This window comes from Cebus imitator, unplaced genomic scaffold, assembly GCF_001604975.1.
Source record: "Cebus imitator isolate Cc_AM_T3 unplaced genomic scaffold, Cebus_imitator-1.0 Scaffold56, whole genome shotgun sequence".
Classification (NCBI taxonomy): domain Eukaryota; kingdom Metazoa; phylum Chordata; class Mammalia; order Primates; family Cebidae; genus Cebus; species Cebus imitator.
Window position 1 is genome coordinate 7,159,082 of NW_016107371.1, and position 19,578 is coordinate 7,178,659.

Below are 19,578 nucleotides of genomic sequence, written 5' to 3' on the forward strand. Positions count from 1 at the left end.
AAAAAAAAAAAGAAAAATATTTTTAAAAGAAAATACATTTTACATCCTGACGGAAGGAAAGATATAGCTCCAAAAATATGACAACAAATAGTCCTAGGAACTAAAGTGACTTTTATTTCAAGATGCTGCTGAATGAGGGAATGCGGTATATTTTGGAGCCAGATTAAAGGCCACAATGAGGGAAAATTTTAACAAAATAATCAGTAGTGCTAATAACTTTTAGAGCAAAAGTTTTCAAAAATTCCCACCAAATCAGCTTCATCATTTTATTTCAATTAACACATTTCTTGGAGTATAAATCAAAGAAGTTTCATAACCAGTGTACCTAAACACTCCTCAATGTATTCTAAAATCCAAGTCTTTTTTTTTTTTAAAAAAGGGCAGATTCTAGGGTCACACAGCTTTAATTTATACAACACTGACCTACAATAGGTCATTCAGAGAGTCAAATTCTAATCTCAGATCATAGTTACAATGGCTCTTTCATAGCTTATGTTTCCCTAAGCATAGATTTAAAAGAATAATCAACCACCAGAAAAGTATTTAGAAATAAAAAAAGGCCACTGCAAAAAATTAAATTAATTAACTAAGGTAAAACACTGACATTTTTCATCAGAAATCCAAACAAGATTTTTAGATTTGCTATTAAACAAAACTTCAGAAAAATACATAGATCTTATGGTACTGGCTATCCAAATCAAAAGAAAAAGATAAGTAACATAATCTATTCTTTTAAACTTCGCTCTGTTAGTCTGCCAATATGCCAGTAAGAAGCAACAAACTCGCACCTAATGCAAATGTTTTGTGGCACAAGATGGTTCAAAAATTTTAAAATGAATTGAACGTAACTTCTAAGAATTTCAAATAACTATATGTTGACTGCTCTTGATGTAAAACATATTAACTTAGTGTTTATATCATAGTGTTCAATCACCTCATTAAAATCATTTGAGTTCCAGTATAAAATTTGTTAGGGGCAATGCAAGAGCTTAAAACTAACCCCCCAGTTTTTTTTAAGATAGGGAATTATCTTGTATCCTCTTAAAGAAGTAAACAAAAATTCACCAAACTTTTAAGTACAAACCTGTCAGTTGCAGAAATTTTCAGACCAATTATAAAACCATACTAATAAATATAATGATACTATCAACACTAGAATGTGTTATATGTGTTAGAATGAAAGCTTTTTGTAACAGTGTAGCCAGTTTTTTAATCCTCAAAAGGTTCATGTGTACTGCTCTGGCTAAACTCCATGTCATTACAGTTGGCTCTTCATACCAATCTGCTTTCAAGGGTGGATATGCTAGAAGAGTTTCAATATCTGGATTTCCAGCAGTTACCTTAAGTTTCCATGTCTTAGCAAAATGGCACATTCACTCATTGGCCAGCAACAATAAATTTACTGTGCTGGAACTCTAACATGACACTAAATCTTCATTCTCAAAATTCACTCCCAGCATTAACAAATGATATAAATAACCAAGTCTTTTCACGTACCTGTAATCATACCAGGCTTCTGATTTTACAATCCTGGTTTAAGCTGTTTACATTTCCAAAGTAATCAACTTTTGCTCTCCTAAACCCCTTGTGATATTCAAAGTAAAACTGATGGAATTTTTTGATAAGTTACTACAAGTTTAGCATCACTGATTACCTTCAATGCACTTGCAAGTGAACCACAGCTAATCTGTAAATTAAGAATTCGTCTACAAATGGGAGCAAGAGAAAAAGTTGTTTTTCTTAAGCGAAGTTGGAAATAAACATAAAATCTTTTTCTTTATTGGTTGGTGGAGTTTCAAAAAGTGAAGTTGTCTATGCAATTTAAATGTAGAAATTACCTGAATCAGTAATACTAACCTCTCCCTCCCCCTAAAATGAAAATTTAATTTCCTAGAAAATAACCACAGACAGCAGCCATAAGACTTTATTTTGTGACATGCGGAGCTATAAGTGAAGAAAAAAGCACCAGAAAATAACGGTAAAAACAAACTCTTCCAAGGTTAGAAGACAAAAAGTCTCTGTTTTATCATCTTTTTCCAACTTCTATGATTAACTAGAGAAATCTTAGACAGGCAGTGTGCAGTGGCTCACACCTGTAAATCCCAAAGCACTGAAAGGCTGAGGAGGGAGAATCACTTCAGGCCAGGAGTTTGAGACCAGCCTGTGCAACATAGCAAGACTCCATCTCAGAAAAAAAAAAATTAAAAGTTAACCATGCGTGGTGATGCATACTTGTAGCCCTAGCTACTCAGGAGACAACAGAATCTCTTGAGCACAGGAGTTCAACACTGTAGCACTTTAACCTGAGTAAGAGCAAGAGCCTGTCTCAAAAAAAAAAAAAAATTAAGATTTTCAGTACCTACCTAATAGTCAAAGGTGAGTAACAAATTACAATTTCTCAAATGAGAGGCCAGTTAATACAAGAATGTTTTGATAACTCTAGAAGGCACCTAATACACTTTCCTAAACAGAAGACTTCTAGAATAAGAAAGAAGTACATCAATTTGAAGGCCTGATTTTTATTTATTTTATTTCAATTATTTTTTGAGATGGAATCTCACTCTGTCACCCAAGCTAGAGTGCAGTGGCACCATCTCAGCTCACTGCAACCTCTACCTCCCGGGTTCAAGTGATTCTCCTGCCTCAGCCTCCCAAGTAGCTGGGATTATAGGCACATGCCACATGTTTGGCTAATTTTTGTATTTTAAGTAGAGACAGGTTTTCGCGATTGGCCAGGCTTAACTTCTGACGTCAGGTGATACGCTGCCTTGGCCTCCCAAAATGCTGGGGTTACAGGCGTGTGCCACCGTGCCTGGCCAAGGCCTAATTTCTAATCTGGCTTCACACAACTCTGCTTCTCTAACAAAAGCACTAAATCTAGAAGCCTGTCAAATATAAGGTAACATGATACTTTATAGGTAATAGTACCATTTAAATTCATCTACACCTCATGTAAGGAAGAAACCATTGATCTTTATATTCTAATAGCTGAAGGCAGACATAACTGGAAAAAAGCTATTACTAAGGCAAAAAATATTTCACACACCCTTAGGATTCCACAGTTGTTTAGAACAAGTTCAAGGAATATCTATATACCACAAAGTATTAAATCAGGAATAATGGATTTACTCATCAATATTAATTAAGCACCTACAACGTGCCATTCGCTGTGCTGTATAACAATAAATCCAATACATGATAAGATACTGCTAATGCTAAAAGCCATAAAATTATACCAAAAACAACAAATTTGTGGTTACTACTTTAGATTTCAAGGACAAGTTAAATCAACCTCCAAATTTTGAGGCCCTGAAACAAGGTTTCTGGTTTCTGTTTTTGAGTGGGAAGGTTTTAATTTTTTCTCTTTTGCCAATGACTGTTGAAAACTTAATGAACAGACCCAAATCTATAGACATGTTTTGAAGAACCAAGGAATCCTACAAAAGACAAAAAAATCAAGTACTTATACTTACCAACACTCTAAAAAAATAAAGATATTCTGCTGCTCCTGAGTAATTCCCACATTCATATTGGAATTTTGCATATCTGTAGAGCGTATCTAAATATTCCTGCCTAAACTAAAAAGAAAAAAAAAGATTAAGTTCTCTTTGTTAGAGTTTTAAAATTCCATTACAATTCATAAGTCTTTGAGGTCAAAACTGTGGATGCTGAATGCACCGATTTCTAATGCGTATTTTACAAATCAAACGTATCTCCGATTATGGTATTTATTTTTGATGGCAGCTTTTGGGAGACTATTCTAAAGTGACCCCTGGAGTTATTTAAGGAAGTAAACTAATGGGAGTTGGGGTACAGGAGGTGGTTTTGGGATGAAACTATTCCACCTCAGATCATCAGGGCATCAGTTGTACTCTCAAAAGGAGGGCGCAACCTAGATGAATTGCATGTGCAGCTCACAGTAGGGTTTTTGCTCCTACGAGAATTTAATGTCTCCGCTGATTTGACAGAAGCCAGAACTCAAGTAGTAATGCTTGCGCACCTGATCATCTGCTCTGTGGCCTTCTGGTACTAGTCCATGACCTGAGGGTTGGGGACCCCTTAAATAATTAATTATATGCAAACATTCATGTTTTGAGTTAACACAAAGGAAATGAGATTGAGAGAAATCTCAATTAGGAAAGCTTATGACATTTCTTTATTTGTGAATTTGGGGATTTATAAAGACCTTGATAATTTCAAAGGCTATTGTGTTCCACAAAGCAGCCAAAGTATTACTTAATTTTTTTTTTTTTTTTTGGGGACGGACTTTTTCGCTCTTGTTACCCAGGCTGGAGTGCAATGGCGCGATCTCGGCTCACTGCAACCTCCGCCTCCTGGCTTCAGGCAATTCTCCTGCCTCAGCTTCCTGAGTTGCTGGGATTACAGGCACGCGCCACCATGCCCAGCTAATGTTTTGTATTTTTAGTAGAGACGAGGTTTCACCGTGTTGACCAGGATGGTCTCGATCACTTGACCTCGTGATCCACCCGACTCGGCCTCCCAAAGTGCTGGGATTACAGGCTTGAGCCACCGCGCGGCCAGTATTACTTAATTTTATTGCTTAAAGTATTTTTAATTCAAATTTAATTCTGTCTGCCTTACTTGTCAATCCATAAGAAAAGGCATCCTGTGCCCTATGATACTTAGCTTGCTGTTGACACGAATATAAAATGTCAACAATTATTGCCAACTATTATAACTTGGAATAAATGAAAGCTGTGAGAATTTCGGTTATCTAAAGGTGAGCTGTTAACATATATTTTCCTATCAGCAACAATTTATAAAAATTGAAGTTTTAAAAACATAATGAGATATTATAATACATTAATCTGGAAATTATATTCATAGGCCAAGCCATGAGCCTATCTGTACAAACCAGTCTTTAGTCAGCATTATTAAAACATGACAACATTGAAATATTTTTAAAACACTTACACCATGTTTGTCCGCCAGGTAGTCAAAGAGCATCCTACCATCCCTAAATAATAAAAAACAAAAATTACTGTATATTAAAGGCCATAGAAAACAAAATAAGCATATCCAACTTCTAAGTCATTACCTACACAAAACCACCTTAAATAAATACTTAAATGCTTTAAGTAAGACTTCCAGAATAAAATAAGCAGGACATTATATGTTTTGAATATAAGTATACAAGGGGAACTACAAACTTTAAAAATCAAACTGACAAGATTAATAAATCATGCCTGACTGTCCACGGTGGCTCATGCCTATAATCCTAGCACTTTGGGAGGCCGAGGCAGGTGGATCACCTGAGGTCAGGAGTTCGAGATCAGCCTGGCCGAACATGGTGAAACCCCATCTCTACTAAAAATACAAAAATTAGCCGGACATGGTGGCAGGTGCCTATAATCCCAGCTAAGGGAGGCTGAAGCAGAAGAATCGCTTGAGCCTGGGAGATATAGGTTGCAATGAGCCAAGAAGGCACCACTGCAAACCAGCCTGAGTGACAGAGTGAGACTCTGTCTCAAAAATAAATAAATAAATCATATCTGATACACATGACAGCTATGCTACATACCCTATATAATCATTACATGTAACTAAGTGTGAAATTTAATATTTCTTAAATTAGCTTTGCATTATCTTAAGATGTCGACAGACTGGTAAAAAAAGGCATCAAGGGACAGGTGATATATGGATATAGTTTTCCACCTTATGAGCATTTTCATTGTTATTGTTGTTTTTTGAGATGGAGTGTCACTCTGTCATCCAAGGATGGAGTGCAGTGGCGTGATCTTGACTCACTGCCACCTGCGCCTTCCAGGTTCATGCAATCCTCCTGCCTCAGCCTCCCAAATAGCTGGGATTATAAGCATGCACCACCATGCCTTCCAAAGTGCTGGGATTACAGGTGTGAGTCACTGCACCTGACTGCGTTTTCCAAAATGAAAACATTTTCTTATCCTTCTCACAAGAAGAAATATGCTGTAATGTGTCTTTGGAAGAACAATTTTACTTGATTTCATGGGGCAAAGATATGGCCCCATAAAAATTAATATACGTGTATTATAATACTGAATATGAAATGTACATGAAATTCCAACATAAAATAATTTCAACAAAAACTGAATGTTTGCAGTGGATCACAATGAATAACTTTGTATTGCAGTACTTTTACCACTCAGGTATAAGTCATTGTTCTCTGGCTGATTATTTCTGGGAAAAGTACAATACTATATGTTCAATGAAACTTAAAAAGGGGGAGTTGTCAGAAAAAGGTTTCTATGCTGAAAATAGGTAGTTTGTAAGTATAGTAAGATTACAAGTTTTTAACACATGATCTTTTCATCTATCTCAAATTCAGTGCCTCCTAAGCTACAAGATTCTCTTTTTCTACTAACTGGTGAACACATCTACATTCATCTTATTCATACTCTGATCCCATTACTTCCCAGTCTTTGAGTGACTAAACTACAGCATCCTAAATTCTCTGTTGTAGTCTAACATCTGGATTATTTCAGCTGTCCCTTGGTAATCACCTACATGTGACTTGAAGATCTAGAATTACTTAAAGGCATACAAGTAGTTTAGCATAATATATAGCTCTGCCTATGCATGTAATGTGTGTATATATATCTCTGTGTGTGCGTGTGTGTGCGCATGTGTATACAGTCATCCCTTAGTATCCCCAGAGCATTAGTTCCAAGACCTCGCCCACCCCTCACCCACCGGTATCCTCAAATACCAAAATCTCCAGGTGCTCAAGTCCCTTATGTAAAATAGCATAGTATTTATATGTAAACTATACACATCCTCCCATATACTTTAAATCATCGCTAGATTACTTATACCTAATGCAATGTAAGTATCATATAGTTGTTACTGGTTACACTATCGTTTTATTTGTATTATTCTTTATTGTTGTATTGTTATTTTGTAGGTGCTTTCCCTGAATATTTTTAATCTGCAATTGGTTGAATCCACAGATGCAGAACAGACAGCTGACTGCATTTATATCTGCATATATATGTAGTATATGTCATAGTATAGTATAGTATGCCATCATATGGCACAGTAATTGTGTATTTGCTGATTTTCCAAAAATATCTGGTAACACCTTCTCAAATCACAAAGGAAAACTTAAGAGTCAATCTCTAAAAATTTGGTTTGAACACATAGAAATTAAGGATAAAATACGGCAAAATATTCAGCAATTCATCAAGCAGTTTACTGGTGGCTAGAATTTATCTCAAACGACATTATTCAATTTTAGTAGGAGATTTTATTTGTAAATGTTTCTAATAACCCAAAGGGTTTCCACCAGTAACATGTACTAAGTTAAGAATAAGTAGGCACATGCTTTCTTTGTAAATGAAGCAGTAAGTCTGTTTCTAGCTAAAGGGAAGTTAGGAATAAAATAATCTTATCAGCTCAAAACTACACTCCTTGAGCCGGGAATGGAGCTTGGAAGGATACGAGAGAATGTAGCTGGTGATAAAGTGAGCTCAGGTTTCTCCTATAAGGAGATACCCATGTGCTCTAGGGCTTTAGGTATTGCTCAGGCACAGGATTTCTTTCTTTTCCCCTCGAAATAATGTTTCATTACATCGCCTACTTTGGAATTGCAGTGGTATGCTATCAACTAACTGCAACCTCCACCTCCTGGGCTCAAGTCATCCTCCCACCTCAGCCTCCCAAGAAATAAGTAGCTGAGACTATAAGCGCACCCCAATGCCTGGCTAATATTTTGTAGGTTTTATTATTTTGGTAGATACAGGGTTTCGCCACATTGCCTAGGCTCGTCTCCAACTCCTAGGCTCAAGGGAACTGCTTGCCTCCACCTCCCCAAGTGCTGAGATTATAGGCGTGAGCCATGATGCAGCGGCACAGGGTTTCTTAATGGACATTTTGAGTTGGGTAATTCTTTGTTGGGGAGTAGCAGGAGGGGTGTTGTCCTGTGCACTGTAGGATGTTTAACAGCATAACTGGCCTCTACTTACTAGGTGCCAAAAGCACCCCTCCAGTTATGGCAACCAAAAGTATCTCCAAACACTGCCAAATGTCCCCGGGAAGGGGAAAATAGGAGACGAAATTTCTGTAGCATAATCAGTATAGACAAGTGGTAAATAAGTTTTAAAAAAGGAAATTAGTCTTAATACAGGCCCCTAAGAAATAAGGATAAGTAAAAATTTTAAAATGAATAAAGCACTCATTTAAACCATGAACTTTTACTATGGGATACTGGATAAAGTCTGAATTAACATTTGTATTAATCCAGAAAGGAGAATTTTTAGAATTCAAAATTAAGAAGAGTTTACCTGGTTGACTGCATTTGCCTTGTAGTTTCTGGATCTTCAAACATCTTCACAATTGGTTCTGTTTCTGCCTGAAGCTGTTTCAGTTGTGCAACAACTGTGGTTCTTTTCTCTCTCAATGCTAATTAAAAATGCAGAAGAGTACTACAATGATAAGCAATGTTAAGCTGTGTTTCATTACATCCGCCTACTTTGGAATGAGGTGGTATGGTATTGACTCACTGCAATCTCTGCCTCCCAGGCTCAAGCCATCACGTAGCTGAGACTACAAGTGCACACCACCACGTCCAGCTACATTTTCTCATTCATGAGAATGTCTGGAAATTTTTCGATGCATTTAAACTATATATACATTTATTTACTCCCAATATATTCATATGGGGCTACTAACTCAGTAATGTCCCCAGATCCCTCATTTCTTCCTTGTAGTAATACAAAGGCACAAAAAAGAAAATGTAATCCTTTTCTGAATCCTTTTCTTACCCTTAAGGAAAACTGGAGAATATAATAATAATCTTTTAACTATAAATCCAGCTCTATAATCTCTCCAACCAAATTCTATCATTCCTTTTTACTGTATTATGAAAAGGTAGAGAAAACTTGCACATAGCCAGCCCTAATAACATCTTAATGTTTTATTAAGAAACTAAGAAATAAGTTTCTGGCAGGGAACAGTGGTTCACACCTGTAATCCCAGCACTTTGGGGGGCTGACACCAACAGATATTAGGTCAGGAGTTTCAGACCAGCCTGGCCAATATGTTGAAACCTCGTCTCCACTAAAAATACAAAAATTAGCCAGGCATGGTGGTGCATGCCCATAATCCCAACTACTCAGCAGGCTGAGGCAAGAAAATCACTTGAACTCGGGAGGCAGAAGTTGCAATGAGCAGAAATCGTGCCGTTGCACTCCAACCAGGGTGACAGTGCAAGACTCTGTCTCAAAAAAAAAAAAAGTTTCCTTTTTGTTTACTTCTCCACGACAAACTAAAATTAAAGAAGAGCCACTGTTATTGCAGGGAACTCTAAGTCAAACAGGTGGATCATGTTTAATGTAATAATTTCTGCAGTATATATTAAAAATATATTCTATAATAGTCTTTCTCAAACACAGGAGAAGATCTATGATCAAATTTTGAGAAATGTCAATTTAAACAGGGTATACCGTATTTCTCTACTGCCAGAGTTCTTGGAAGCTTTAAAAATGTAATATGCATAGAAGAAATGACACACAAAATTATTTCCCAAACTTATGGGACCACTTTTTTTTTGTTTTTTTAAGGAACATCTATTACCACAGAAAGCAAGGATTTGGAAAACACTGTACCACAGTAATTCTTCAACTTGAGTACTAGGCCTCACTTAACAGTTTTGATTAACTAGGTTCTGGTGTGTGGCCCAAAACCTGCATTTCTAACAAGCTCTCCCAGGTGAACTGTTGATGCTGGTCCTGGGGACCAATATTTGGAGAACAATGTCTACACTAGATACCTCAAAATGAAAAAAAAGATCTCTAAGGGACACAATGCACTCACTGAAAATGTTAGCAACCAAAGAACTGAAATATTCTCAGATAACTGTAAGGAATGTGAGTCATAAGCACAATTCTGATGATATATACTATGACTGAAGGCATCTGATGACCATATTTTAAAGTAGTTCTACATCTTTCACAAGGAGAAAACAATATACTTTAGAAGACACGAAACCTTTATATAACCTCTCTCAAAGAACATTAACATTCAAATAATAATTAAACCTTTTGGCTAAAGCTCTTTCATAAATCATAAAACTTTAATACACACATCCTCAAGTCACAAGACAGGCTTCAGTTCTAATGACAAAACTTACCATGAGGAATATCATCAGAATAAAGGTTTTTGTAAACATCCATAGCAAAGTCTACCATGTTGGTATCACTAAGAAGGTCCAATTTACCTTGTAATAATTCCTTTTCATTATATATCTGCAAAAGAAGATAACTTTCTAATGAATATATTTAAGTTTCCCAAATAAACTGATTAATACTAAGATTAATTTACCTGGAAATATATTTCAAGAAATACTTTATAAAATACTATAAAATATTAATTACCCCCTCTGGTAGTAATAATGGCAAGCAATATAGCAAGTAACCAACCTGCAGATGTAAAAATATTTTACTTACCTGAAAATTTTAAAATGAAGAGAATTACTATAGTCAGTCACCCCTACTTCTGATTTATACGATCTTATTTTTTACGTGTCCCTAAAAATCATCTCTTACCCTTTCTAGGCACGGCTATGTATAAATAAACAAAACCAACACCATCTCTTCTGTAAAGCACATATAGCTGTCACCTCTCCATAACCAGGTAATCAGGAATAAACTTATATGCTTCTCCATCCACATTGCTGAAACAAAACTGCACTCATTTTTTAAGTCAACTATGTTACATCAGGTTTTTGCTTTGCAAAGAGTCCAGGAAACAGAATTTAACCTACAGTACAGGGAGCAAATAGATAAATACAGAAACTCACATAAACCTAAAGTGTACTGACTAACACGTAAGGATTCTACACAATATTCAGGGACAGAAATGCTTCAGCAAAAGAAAAGATTTCTATACTGAATTTAATTTTGCAAGGAAAGAAAAATCCAGGAAAATGCCACAATACTTCACTGCCTGCAAGAAGTAAAGATGAAAGTGGTCAAATAGTATTTAGCCATGAGAGCAAAACCGAACCTTCCAAATTACATGCAGAGCTCCTACAAATTGAGTAAGACATGACAGATCATCTAATTGAAATGGCTAAAAGATAGGCACTTCACAAAAGAAGACAACCAAATGGGCAATAAACACATGAAAAGATGCTCAACTTCATTAAGCACAAAGGAAGTGAAGATTAAAAATTGCAACAAAAATTTTTAAAATCCTGACGATACCAGTGTTGGTATAGATGTAGACTACCTGGAACATATGCTCTTCTGGCAGGAATACAACACAATCACTTTGTAAGATTTTTATCTCCCAAAGCAAAACATACTTTTTGACCCAGCAATTCTGTTCCAAAGCACCCAAAAGAAATGGGTGCATATATTCAAAGTGCACTTCCAAAAATTTACACAGGAGCACTATTTGTAATAGCCATGTCTGTCAATGTTAAAATGAGAAAACTACAGCATACTAACAATGGTTTCACATTTGGCTATTTTCACCAAAAAAATCAATGAACTACTACTGCTATCCTAAAAACATGACTCACAGACAATGCTGAGTGAAGGAAGTCATACAAAGCAGTACATGGTGGTAAATGCTTAATTCCATTTACATAAAAATCAAAAACACACAAAATGAATCATCAGACTAGAGCTTACCTTTAAGGGATGTGAGTAGTGACTAACGGGTCAGAAGGAAAGTTTAAGGATATCTGCAATGTTTTATTTATTAATCTGAGTGGTGGTCACAAAAATGTATCCACTATTCATTTTGGAAAAATATATATATATCATTGACCAGTACATTTATATTTGTGTACTTGTATGAATGAATGTCGTATCTGATAAAAAATTTACCTGAAAAATCTTAACTTCTCATCAGTTAGCCCTATAGAAACCTTAATGAAAAATAAAAACATTATTTTCCTAGCATGCTGCCTCTCCTCACCACTCCAGTAATTTACCACATCTCTCTCCACAGTAGATACAATAGCCTTGCTCCTCCGCCATCAGATGTACTGGCCTGTTCGGAAATCTACGCCTGCCTCTCAATTCTGCCTTATAGGCAGAACGCAAGCACTTTAGACTGTGTATCAAGAAGCAACAATTGAAAATACTATATAAGTACTCACATGAAAAAGGAAAATCAAATTTCCACAATTTTTTAAAATTTTGAAACAAAAATAGTAACAGTAAAAATTTTTGTAATACAGGTCTACTAATAAGAATAGAATGCTTTTTCAGGAAAAAACATTTCACTTAATTTGGGTATAAAGTCAATATTCTATAACTAATGTTTGCAAATATTCCTCTGTTAAAAACTATTCTTATCCCCAAAACCACAAAAAAAAGGCTGCTATCTGATTCGCAGGCTATAGTTTGCTGATCCCTGGTCTATCAACCTCTTGAAAACATACTACTTTTTAACAGATTAATAATCTTTTTTTTTTGCCATCTCTTCCTCTGCTGTCATTCTACACAAACATAATGTCACATTGATGACTCTTTAAAAGCTCGAGCCCTAAAATTCCTTTATTCCACAAATTATAACAACTTTCAAGTATCTCATCTGCAAGAATACCAACTTAAACTGACAACCCTTCCAGCATTACCATTAAAACCTTCATCATCCTCGGACTTTCTGCTCTTTCCAATTTCTGTAACACCCTTTTGATGTCACTTTCTACCTTAATTTGGATATTATTTTTAGCTATTTCAAAGATTTTCCCTTTAGCTCTATCATTGATTCTTTCAAACTATTTTCTCCAACTATATAAAATTTAGTGTTAATAACTAACTATAAAAAAGAAAGTCATCTACTCTAGGTTCTGGCTAAGGAAGACTAGAAAATGTTTCAAAATTAGGCAATAATGTTATTTGATCACATCTGTGCTTCTCTAAATGACATTTCTGTACAAGCCTACCCCTAAATATTTCTGTACTACTCCCATAGCCTTCTACCACTCCACGCCCTGAGAATGACCATCATTATTAGCTCTATAAGGTATGATTCCAATCTCAGTTGGACCCTCCACACTTAACAAATCCTTGTATTTTTCTTTGATCAGTTTCTTAGTGACCATTTTCAGTCTTTACCTTACTCATCAAAACCCTCACTGTCTCCCTCGCTCATCCCATACCAATATAAAACGGCCTAATCTTCCAAAAATAAAAACCATTTAGGGCCAGGGTGGTACCTCACACCTGTAATCCTAGCACTTTTATAGGCCAAGTGGGCAGATTACTGGAGTTGAGGATTTCAAGACAAGCCTGGGCAACATGGCAAAACCCCATCTCTACAAAAAAATACAAAAAAAGTAAGCCAGGAGTGGTGGCACACACCTGCAGTCCCAGCTACTTGGAGGGCTGAAGTGGGAGAATCACTTGAGCCCAGGAAGTCAGGGCTGCAGTAAGCTAAGATTGTTGCCACTGCACTCCAGTCTGGGTGACAAAGTAAGACCCTGTCTCAAAAAAGAAAACATTTAGGAGTACTCACTCTATCCCAGAAGAGCAAAGTGCTTTACACGAATTATCTCAGAAAATTTTTCTAACCCCATGAAATGGTGGTAGTATTAGCATCTTATTCATGAGAAAAGGTTAAGAAGGTAAAAGATTCTGCTCTGACAGCACAGAGGTATTAAATGACAGAGCCACGATTCTAATCCAGGGTCCAATTCAGAGCCCAAGGGTCCTAGATATTTCACTATCTGGTCTTCTGCCTCACATGAAAGTAAAGGACAGTGAGACATAAACATGTATTCATGCAATCCTTGATTAAGAAGTATAAAAAGCCTTTATGCCAGACTCCATTTTATGGGCTGAGAGCACAACGAAGCTTCCACTATCATGAGGCTTATATTCTCCAACGTACTACAAATAGATGAAATTGTTTTTCTCTTGGTGCAAAATAGCCCTTCCTTATCAATGAGCTACGTGTTCCAAGACACTCCAGGGGATGCCTGAAACAGCAGATAGCCCCAATCCTATATTTACTGTTTTTTTTTTTTTTTAAATACATACAATTAAAACTTTTACACGCACAATTTAAAACTTACAAACTGCTTATTTCTGGAATTCTCCATGTAATATTTTTGAACCGTAATTAACTGAAACTGCAGAAACTGAAACTGCTAAGGGGATGTGGGAGGGCTGCTGTATCCTCACATAGTAGGATCACTGATTCTATCCTAACCATCTAGCCTTCAAGACTCAAAGCCTCACCTCCTCAAAGTCCTTTTTGCTCACTGAAGATAACAGAATTTCAATTTTGATAGCGCTCTACTAGTACCTCTCTGACATTTATTACTTTTGCCTTATATCAAAAACATTCAGCCAGGCCAAGGCAGGTGGATCAGGAGGTCAGGAGTTTGAGACCCAGCCTGACCAACATGGTGAAAATCCACCTCTACTAAAAATACAAAAATTAGCAAGGCATAGTGGTGGGCACCTGTAATCCCAGCTACTCGGGAGGCTGAGGCAGGAGAATCGCTGCAGTGAGCCAAGATCATGCCATTGCACTCCGGCCTGGCAACAGAGTGAGACTCCATCTCAAAAACAAAACAAAAAAAAAAAAAAATTCAACTCTAAAGGATAGGTAAGTTTTTTTAGTGGTGAGATGTCTGGGTTTTATCTTGGCTTTCTCACAATTATCTGGCCCTATACAAGTAACCCCTGAATAACAAGGGTTTGAACCACACAGGTCCATTTATATAATTTTTTTGCAATAAAAGTTACACAAAGTATGCCTGTCTTTCCTGACTTCCCTTCCACTTCCTCTACTTCTTTCACCTCTGCTACCCCTGAAACAGCAAGACCAACTCCTCCTTTTCCTCCTCCTCAGCCTACTCAATATGAAGCCAATTAAGACCCCTATGATGATGTACTTCCACTTATTAAACAGTAAATGTATTTTCTCTTCCTTATGATTTAAGAACATTTTATCTAGCTTACTTTATTGTAAGAATACAGTATATAGTACATACAAAACAGGACTGTTCATGTTCTCAGTAAGCCTTCCAGTCAACATTAGGGCAGCAGTAAAGTTTTGGGGGAGTCAAAAGTTATACACGCATTTTTGACTGCAGGAGGTCAGCGTTCTTATCCCCTGTATTGTCCAAGAGTCAAATGGACTTATTGATTGGTAAGTAAATACTCCAGCACCTGTCTTCCTCCTGGTGTATGACAGCTGTCTTACAAGTAGGCAGGTATTGGGCAGTTTTTCCCACTGATTCTCAACTGCCTGCAGTTAATAGTATTCGTCTAGCCCTATGAAAATCTAATTTACATTTACATATTCCTCCTTTTCTTCTGTCTGCCATAAAAAAATGAAAGTATAAAGAACACAACAATATATAACTTTCAGCTACTTCAGAAGTACTTCTACAAGTAGCTGGTAAAGACTTTCGAAATGTGGCACTTTTACTAGATCTTTTGTCCTCACTTTTCCAGAAAGAAAACAATGCAGACGGGAATGTTTTACTCCAGGTCTAAAATACAAAAAGAAGAATCAAAGCAAAAACATATCTTTTCAAGATTAAGTTTTACATGACAAGACATTCTTGGACATTTACTGAAAATGATCTTAGCAGTTTCCTATCATCAATAATTTTAGAGTTGTCTATGTTTGGAAAAGGTTCATATGAATGTGAGGATTATACCTGTCTAATGAGCCACAACCACCTGGAAGCTGGTTTTGTAGGACGTTGTTGTATTGCTTTTTGTTTTTTGCTACACAAAATCCACTCCCCAAATCAGGAGTGCCCTAAGTAGACTTACATTGTGATCTGCTTCCAGAAAAAGAATTCACTTATTTTTCTGGCCGAAATCCGAATTCCTTCATTACAGCAAAGTACTTTACTATAATTATTAAAATCCATCAAATTCCCAATAAACTAAAGATATAACTAAGCTCAATTTTCTTTTAGCCCCAACTTTCAAGTCCAATAAAACTTTTAGGACTGAGTGGGATAAGCTTTAAAATGAAGTTCCAGAACTTCACATTTATTCACGATATCTTGAGTAGGTCATTGAACATTAACGACCATTCAAATCACTTTAAGTCAGTACAACACACGCACTGGAAAACACATTTAAAGATTATGGGGGTTTTTTGGGAGGTGGTGCGGGGAAGCGCCGTCCCCATCTGACAAAATGTGCTGTTCTAGAAAGTCTTACTTATCAAAAGACAAGGAAAACTCAATGCAAAGAACTCAAAAAGTCATGGAAATTAAAGCTCTACTTATTTTAAATGTAAAAGAATCACTCCAAACGACTCGACATGCACAGAACCACAGCCAAGCCACGGCTTCCCACAGTTCCCTAAAGAAAAATCAAAAGCTCTAACAACACTCCAGGTTGCTTTTAGAACCCGGCCTGTGCAGATCTAAGGTTCTCTGGCGAAACCAGCGAATCGCCAACTTCCGAGAGGAACTGATGCGAACGTCCCTCCAGCACTGACACCTCAGTAAGTGAAACAAGAGACGTCTTTTCTCTCTCCGTAACCTCCCTCCTCCTCACTGCCGAATACTGAGGTGCTTCTTAACTGGGACGACGCTAAACTACCAGAAGGTCATTACTGTCAGTCCAGGAACCAAACTCGCCACCGACTCGCACGTGTCGGGCCTAGGGCTACAGCCATCGGCTTTCGGCCTCGCTCAGTACTTCACCGGTTCCCACGCCTTCCTCGCGCTCAAAGACCTCCTCACCTCCTTTACAGAGAGAAACTCCAGAAGCGGAAAGACTAGATGCCGATCCAGAAAGTGCGCGATGCGAGTAGTTAAGTCGTACTCCGCCATCTTGTCAAAGAAAAGGGAGTCTGTGCTCACCAAAACTTTATTGATAGCGCCGACAAACGAACAGACAGATCCCGTACTGCGCATGTGCAGTGGTAAAGCTGGCCTACGGAAAGGGGCGGGTTCAGCCTGGCGAGCAGAGAACGACAACGCATGCGCGCGAGTTGTCCCTCCGTCTGCGTTAGGGCGCGAGTGACCGATAGCAGATCCCTCTATGTGTACGTTTGTCGGTAACCTCTTTATATTGCTGTCCTTCAATCACCAGTTAGTGGCTTCCACACTATTCCGTTAATAACTATTGAAAGCTCAGAATTGATTGCTCAGCATTGGGATGCGGCAAAGGACAAGATGAGGAGGTCCCTGCTCTCCAGGAAGTTGCATTCTGGGAGGAGTAGCTGGGCTTTTTCATTTGGCATATTCTAATCATTATGTAAGCTATTGTTAAAGTGACAGTGGGTTTCTAGACAGAAAATAAGTGAAAAAAATTTCAGATATAGTAAGAACCATAATTTGGTGGAGAGTTGGGTTGGACATAATTAGGATGGTTAGAGAAAACTCAGATGGGAATTAAGGAAATTAGGGAAAAGTCTGATGAGTAACAAGTTAGCTGAGAGTTGTAGTAAGAGAACTCTTACTTCTAGTTTGAGTGATTAAAACTAGAGCCAGGGTAAAAATACACTTGTTGGAAGGTAGAGCAAAGACAATGACCATGTGACAGGAAGGAACTTAGTGTGTGCATTTCAAAAACTGAGTGTCCTGTGTACTGGGAGTAAGGTTAAAGAGTTTTACAAGGGCCAGGTCATGATTATAGTAAGGAATGTGGGGTTTTTTTTCTAAGTCCTCTGCAGTGTCCTTTGCTAGTTACTTCTCGTCTTTTAGGCCTTTTCATTTCGAAGAGCCCAGAGATCTTGGACATATCCATCTAGACCAATGTCCTAAATGATAACATCTAGTCTAATGGCTTTACATGCAGTCTGCACATTGACAACTCCTAAATTATTGCCGCAACACTGACTATTAGCCTCAGACTCAAATGTACCCAGCATTTCAACATAAGTTTGTCCCAAACCAAGCTTCCCCATCCTGCTCCCCCAAACCTGCTCCAGCTGTACTCTTCACCTCAGTGAATGGGTCACTCCATCGTACAGTTGCCCAGACTCAAAACCTTAGACTCATTCTTGACTTTTTCTCTTACACTCTGCATCAAATCTACCAACAAACCCTCCAATTCTAACTTTTAAGGCATATTCAGACTCAATCAGTTCACACCACCTCCAAAGTTACAACTGTACTGCAAACCACCATCTCTTGCTTTAGTTTTTGGAATCACCTCTTCACTAATCAGCTTGCTTCCCCTCTTCCTCCTGTGCTTTATTCTTGATACAGCAGCCAGAGTGAATTTTTTAAAGTCAAATTATGCTCAAAGCTCCCCAAAGCTTGCTATCATTTAGAGTAAATGATGTAGTACGTATTATAAATGGCCTAAAAAGCCGGAAGATCATCTGGACCCATTAACTCTCTGAACTCATCTCCTAAATGTTCCCCTCTTGCTCACCTGACCCCAGCCACACAGTTTCCTTCAGTTCCTCAGATACTCCCACCCTGCTTTCACCTTGTCCTGTTATATTTGGTATTCCCTCTACCTGGAATGTTCTTCACCCAGTTATCTGTGTAGCTCTTTCCCTGTCCCCTTCGTATTTTACTTAAATGTCATCTGCTCAGTGAGACCTTCCCTGACCAGTCTATTTAAAAATTTAACTCACCTGCCGACAAGAACTTCTCATCTTGCTTTCCTGCTTTATTTTATTATTTTGTTTTACTGAATTTTACTTGTTTTATTTTTGGCTTTCCCTGACTATTGTATTAATGCCACAACATCAGGGATTTTGTCATTTTTTAAAATATAATAACTGCTTCTTCAAAGTCTAAACAACGACCAGCATATAGTTGGCACGCAACAAATATTTTTGAATGAGCATATGGGTGAAAGAAGGAAGTAGGCCTTTGGAGAGTGATGTAAAGATTTTTAGTTGAAACATTGCCTATTATGTGGTAAATTAATTGTGAAGGGGCAGGAGTGAAGGCAGCAGGATCAGTTTGATGCTCTCAGACTGGGCAAGGGCTAATGATGGTATAGACAAATATATTCATATAGAGAGAAGAGATAAGAACCAAGATGGACTTTGGTGGTAGAACTGACAAGACTTGCTCTTAGATTGGATATGATGAATAAGGAAGAATAAAAATCAAAATAATTTCTAGAAATGCTACCCAGCAATAAAAAGGGTGAGACTAGCTATACACACAACAACCTGAATGAATTTTCAGGGAATTATGCTGAGTGAAAAAAAGTTCCCAAATGTTCCATAGCTAATGGTTTTATTTATATAATATTCTTGAAATGACAAAATTATGGAAATGGAAACTAGATTAGTGATTGCCAAGGGTTAAGGAGGATGTGAGGTGGGAAGGAAGTGAGGCTGGCAGGCAACAGCAGGGATATTTTTGTTAATGGAATGCTCATTCCATTATTCAGCAAGGCTGAATGCCCATGAAGCAGAGAATACATGCTAGTATAAACTGCTAAATTGTGGGGCATAGTCTGTGTGGCCTCTAAGAGTTGAGAAATAACAGTTGTAATTTGAAGTTTCCTGGAATCCCAAGAAGTTGTATTAAAACATAAACAGGAAAGAAGGCAGATGTGAGGTAGGGCATAGGAAGGAAGGAAGCAGGTAGCAGTATGAAAACTTGCCAAAAAGGAACAGAGAGCATCTTTGAGAAGCAGAGAGAAAAAAGATGCAGTTCTGTTT

General features: G+C 37.4%; 1 protein-coding gene across 3 annotated transcripts in view; it reads right to left on the reverse strand.

Annotated features, from left to right (window-relative positions):
• The window catches only part of EIF3E (eukaryotic translation initiation factor 3 subunit E), a 104,693-nt gene that overhangs the window by 37,514 nt on the left and 47,601 nt on the right, over nt 1-19,578 (reverse strand). The window contains exons 1-5 of one of the 3 annotated variants that reach the window (XM_017529005.1): nt 16,682-16,866; nt 10,130-10,244; nt 8,283-8,400; nt 4,936-4,978; nt 3,474-3,578 (exon numbers count right to left, since the gene is read on the reverse strand). In XM_017529005.1, coding sequence (XP_017384494.1) covers nt 3,474-3,578; nt 4,936-4,978; nt 8,283-8,400; nt 10,130-10,244; nt 16,682-16,855 — 555 coding nt within the window. In that variant the 5' untranslated portion in view covers nt 16,856-16,866. Of the gene's footprint in view, nt 1-3,473; nt 3,579-4,935; nt 4,979-8,282; nt 8,401-10,129; nt 10,245-16,681; nt 16,867-19,578 lie in introns of those variants that run through there. The other 2 variants (XM_037738714.1, XM_037738713.1) reach the window with 2 other exon arrangements.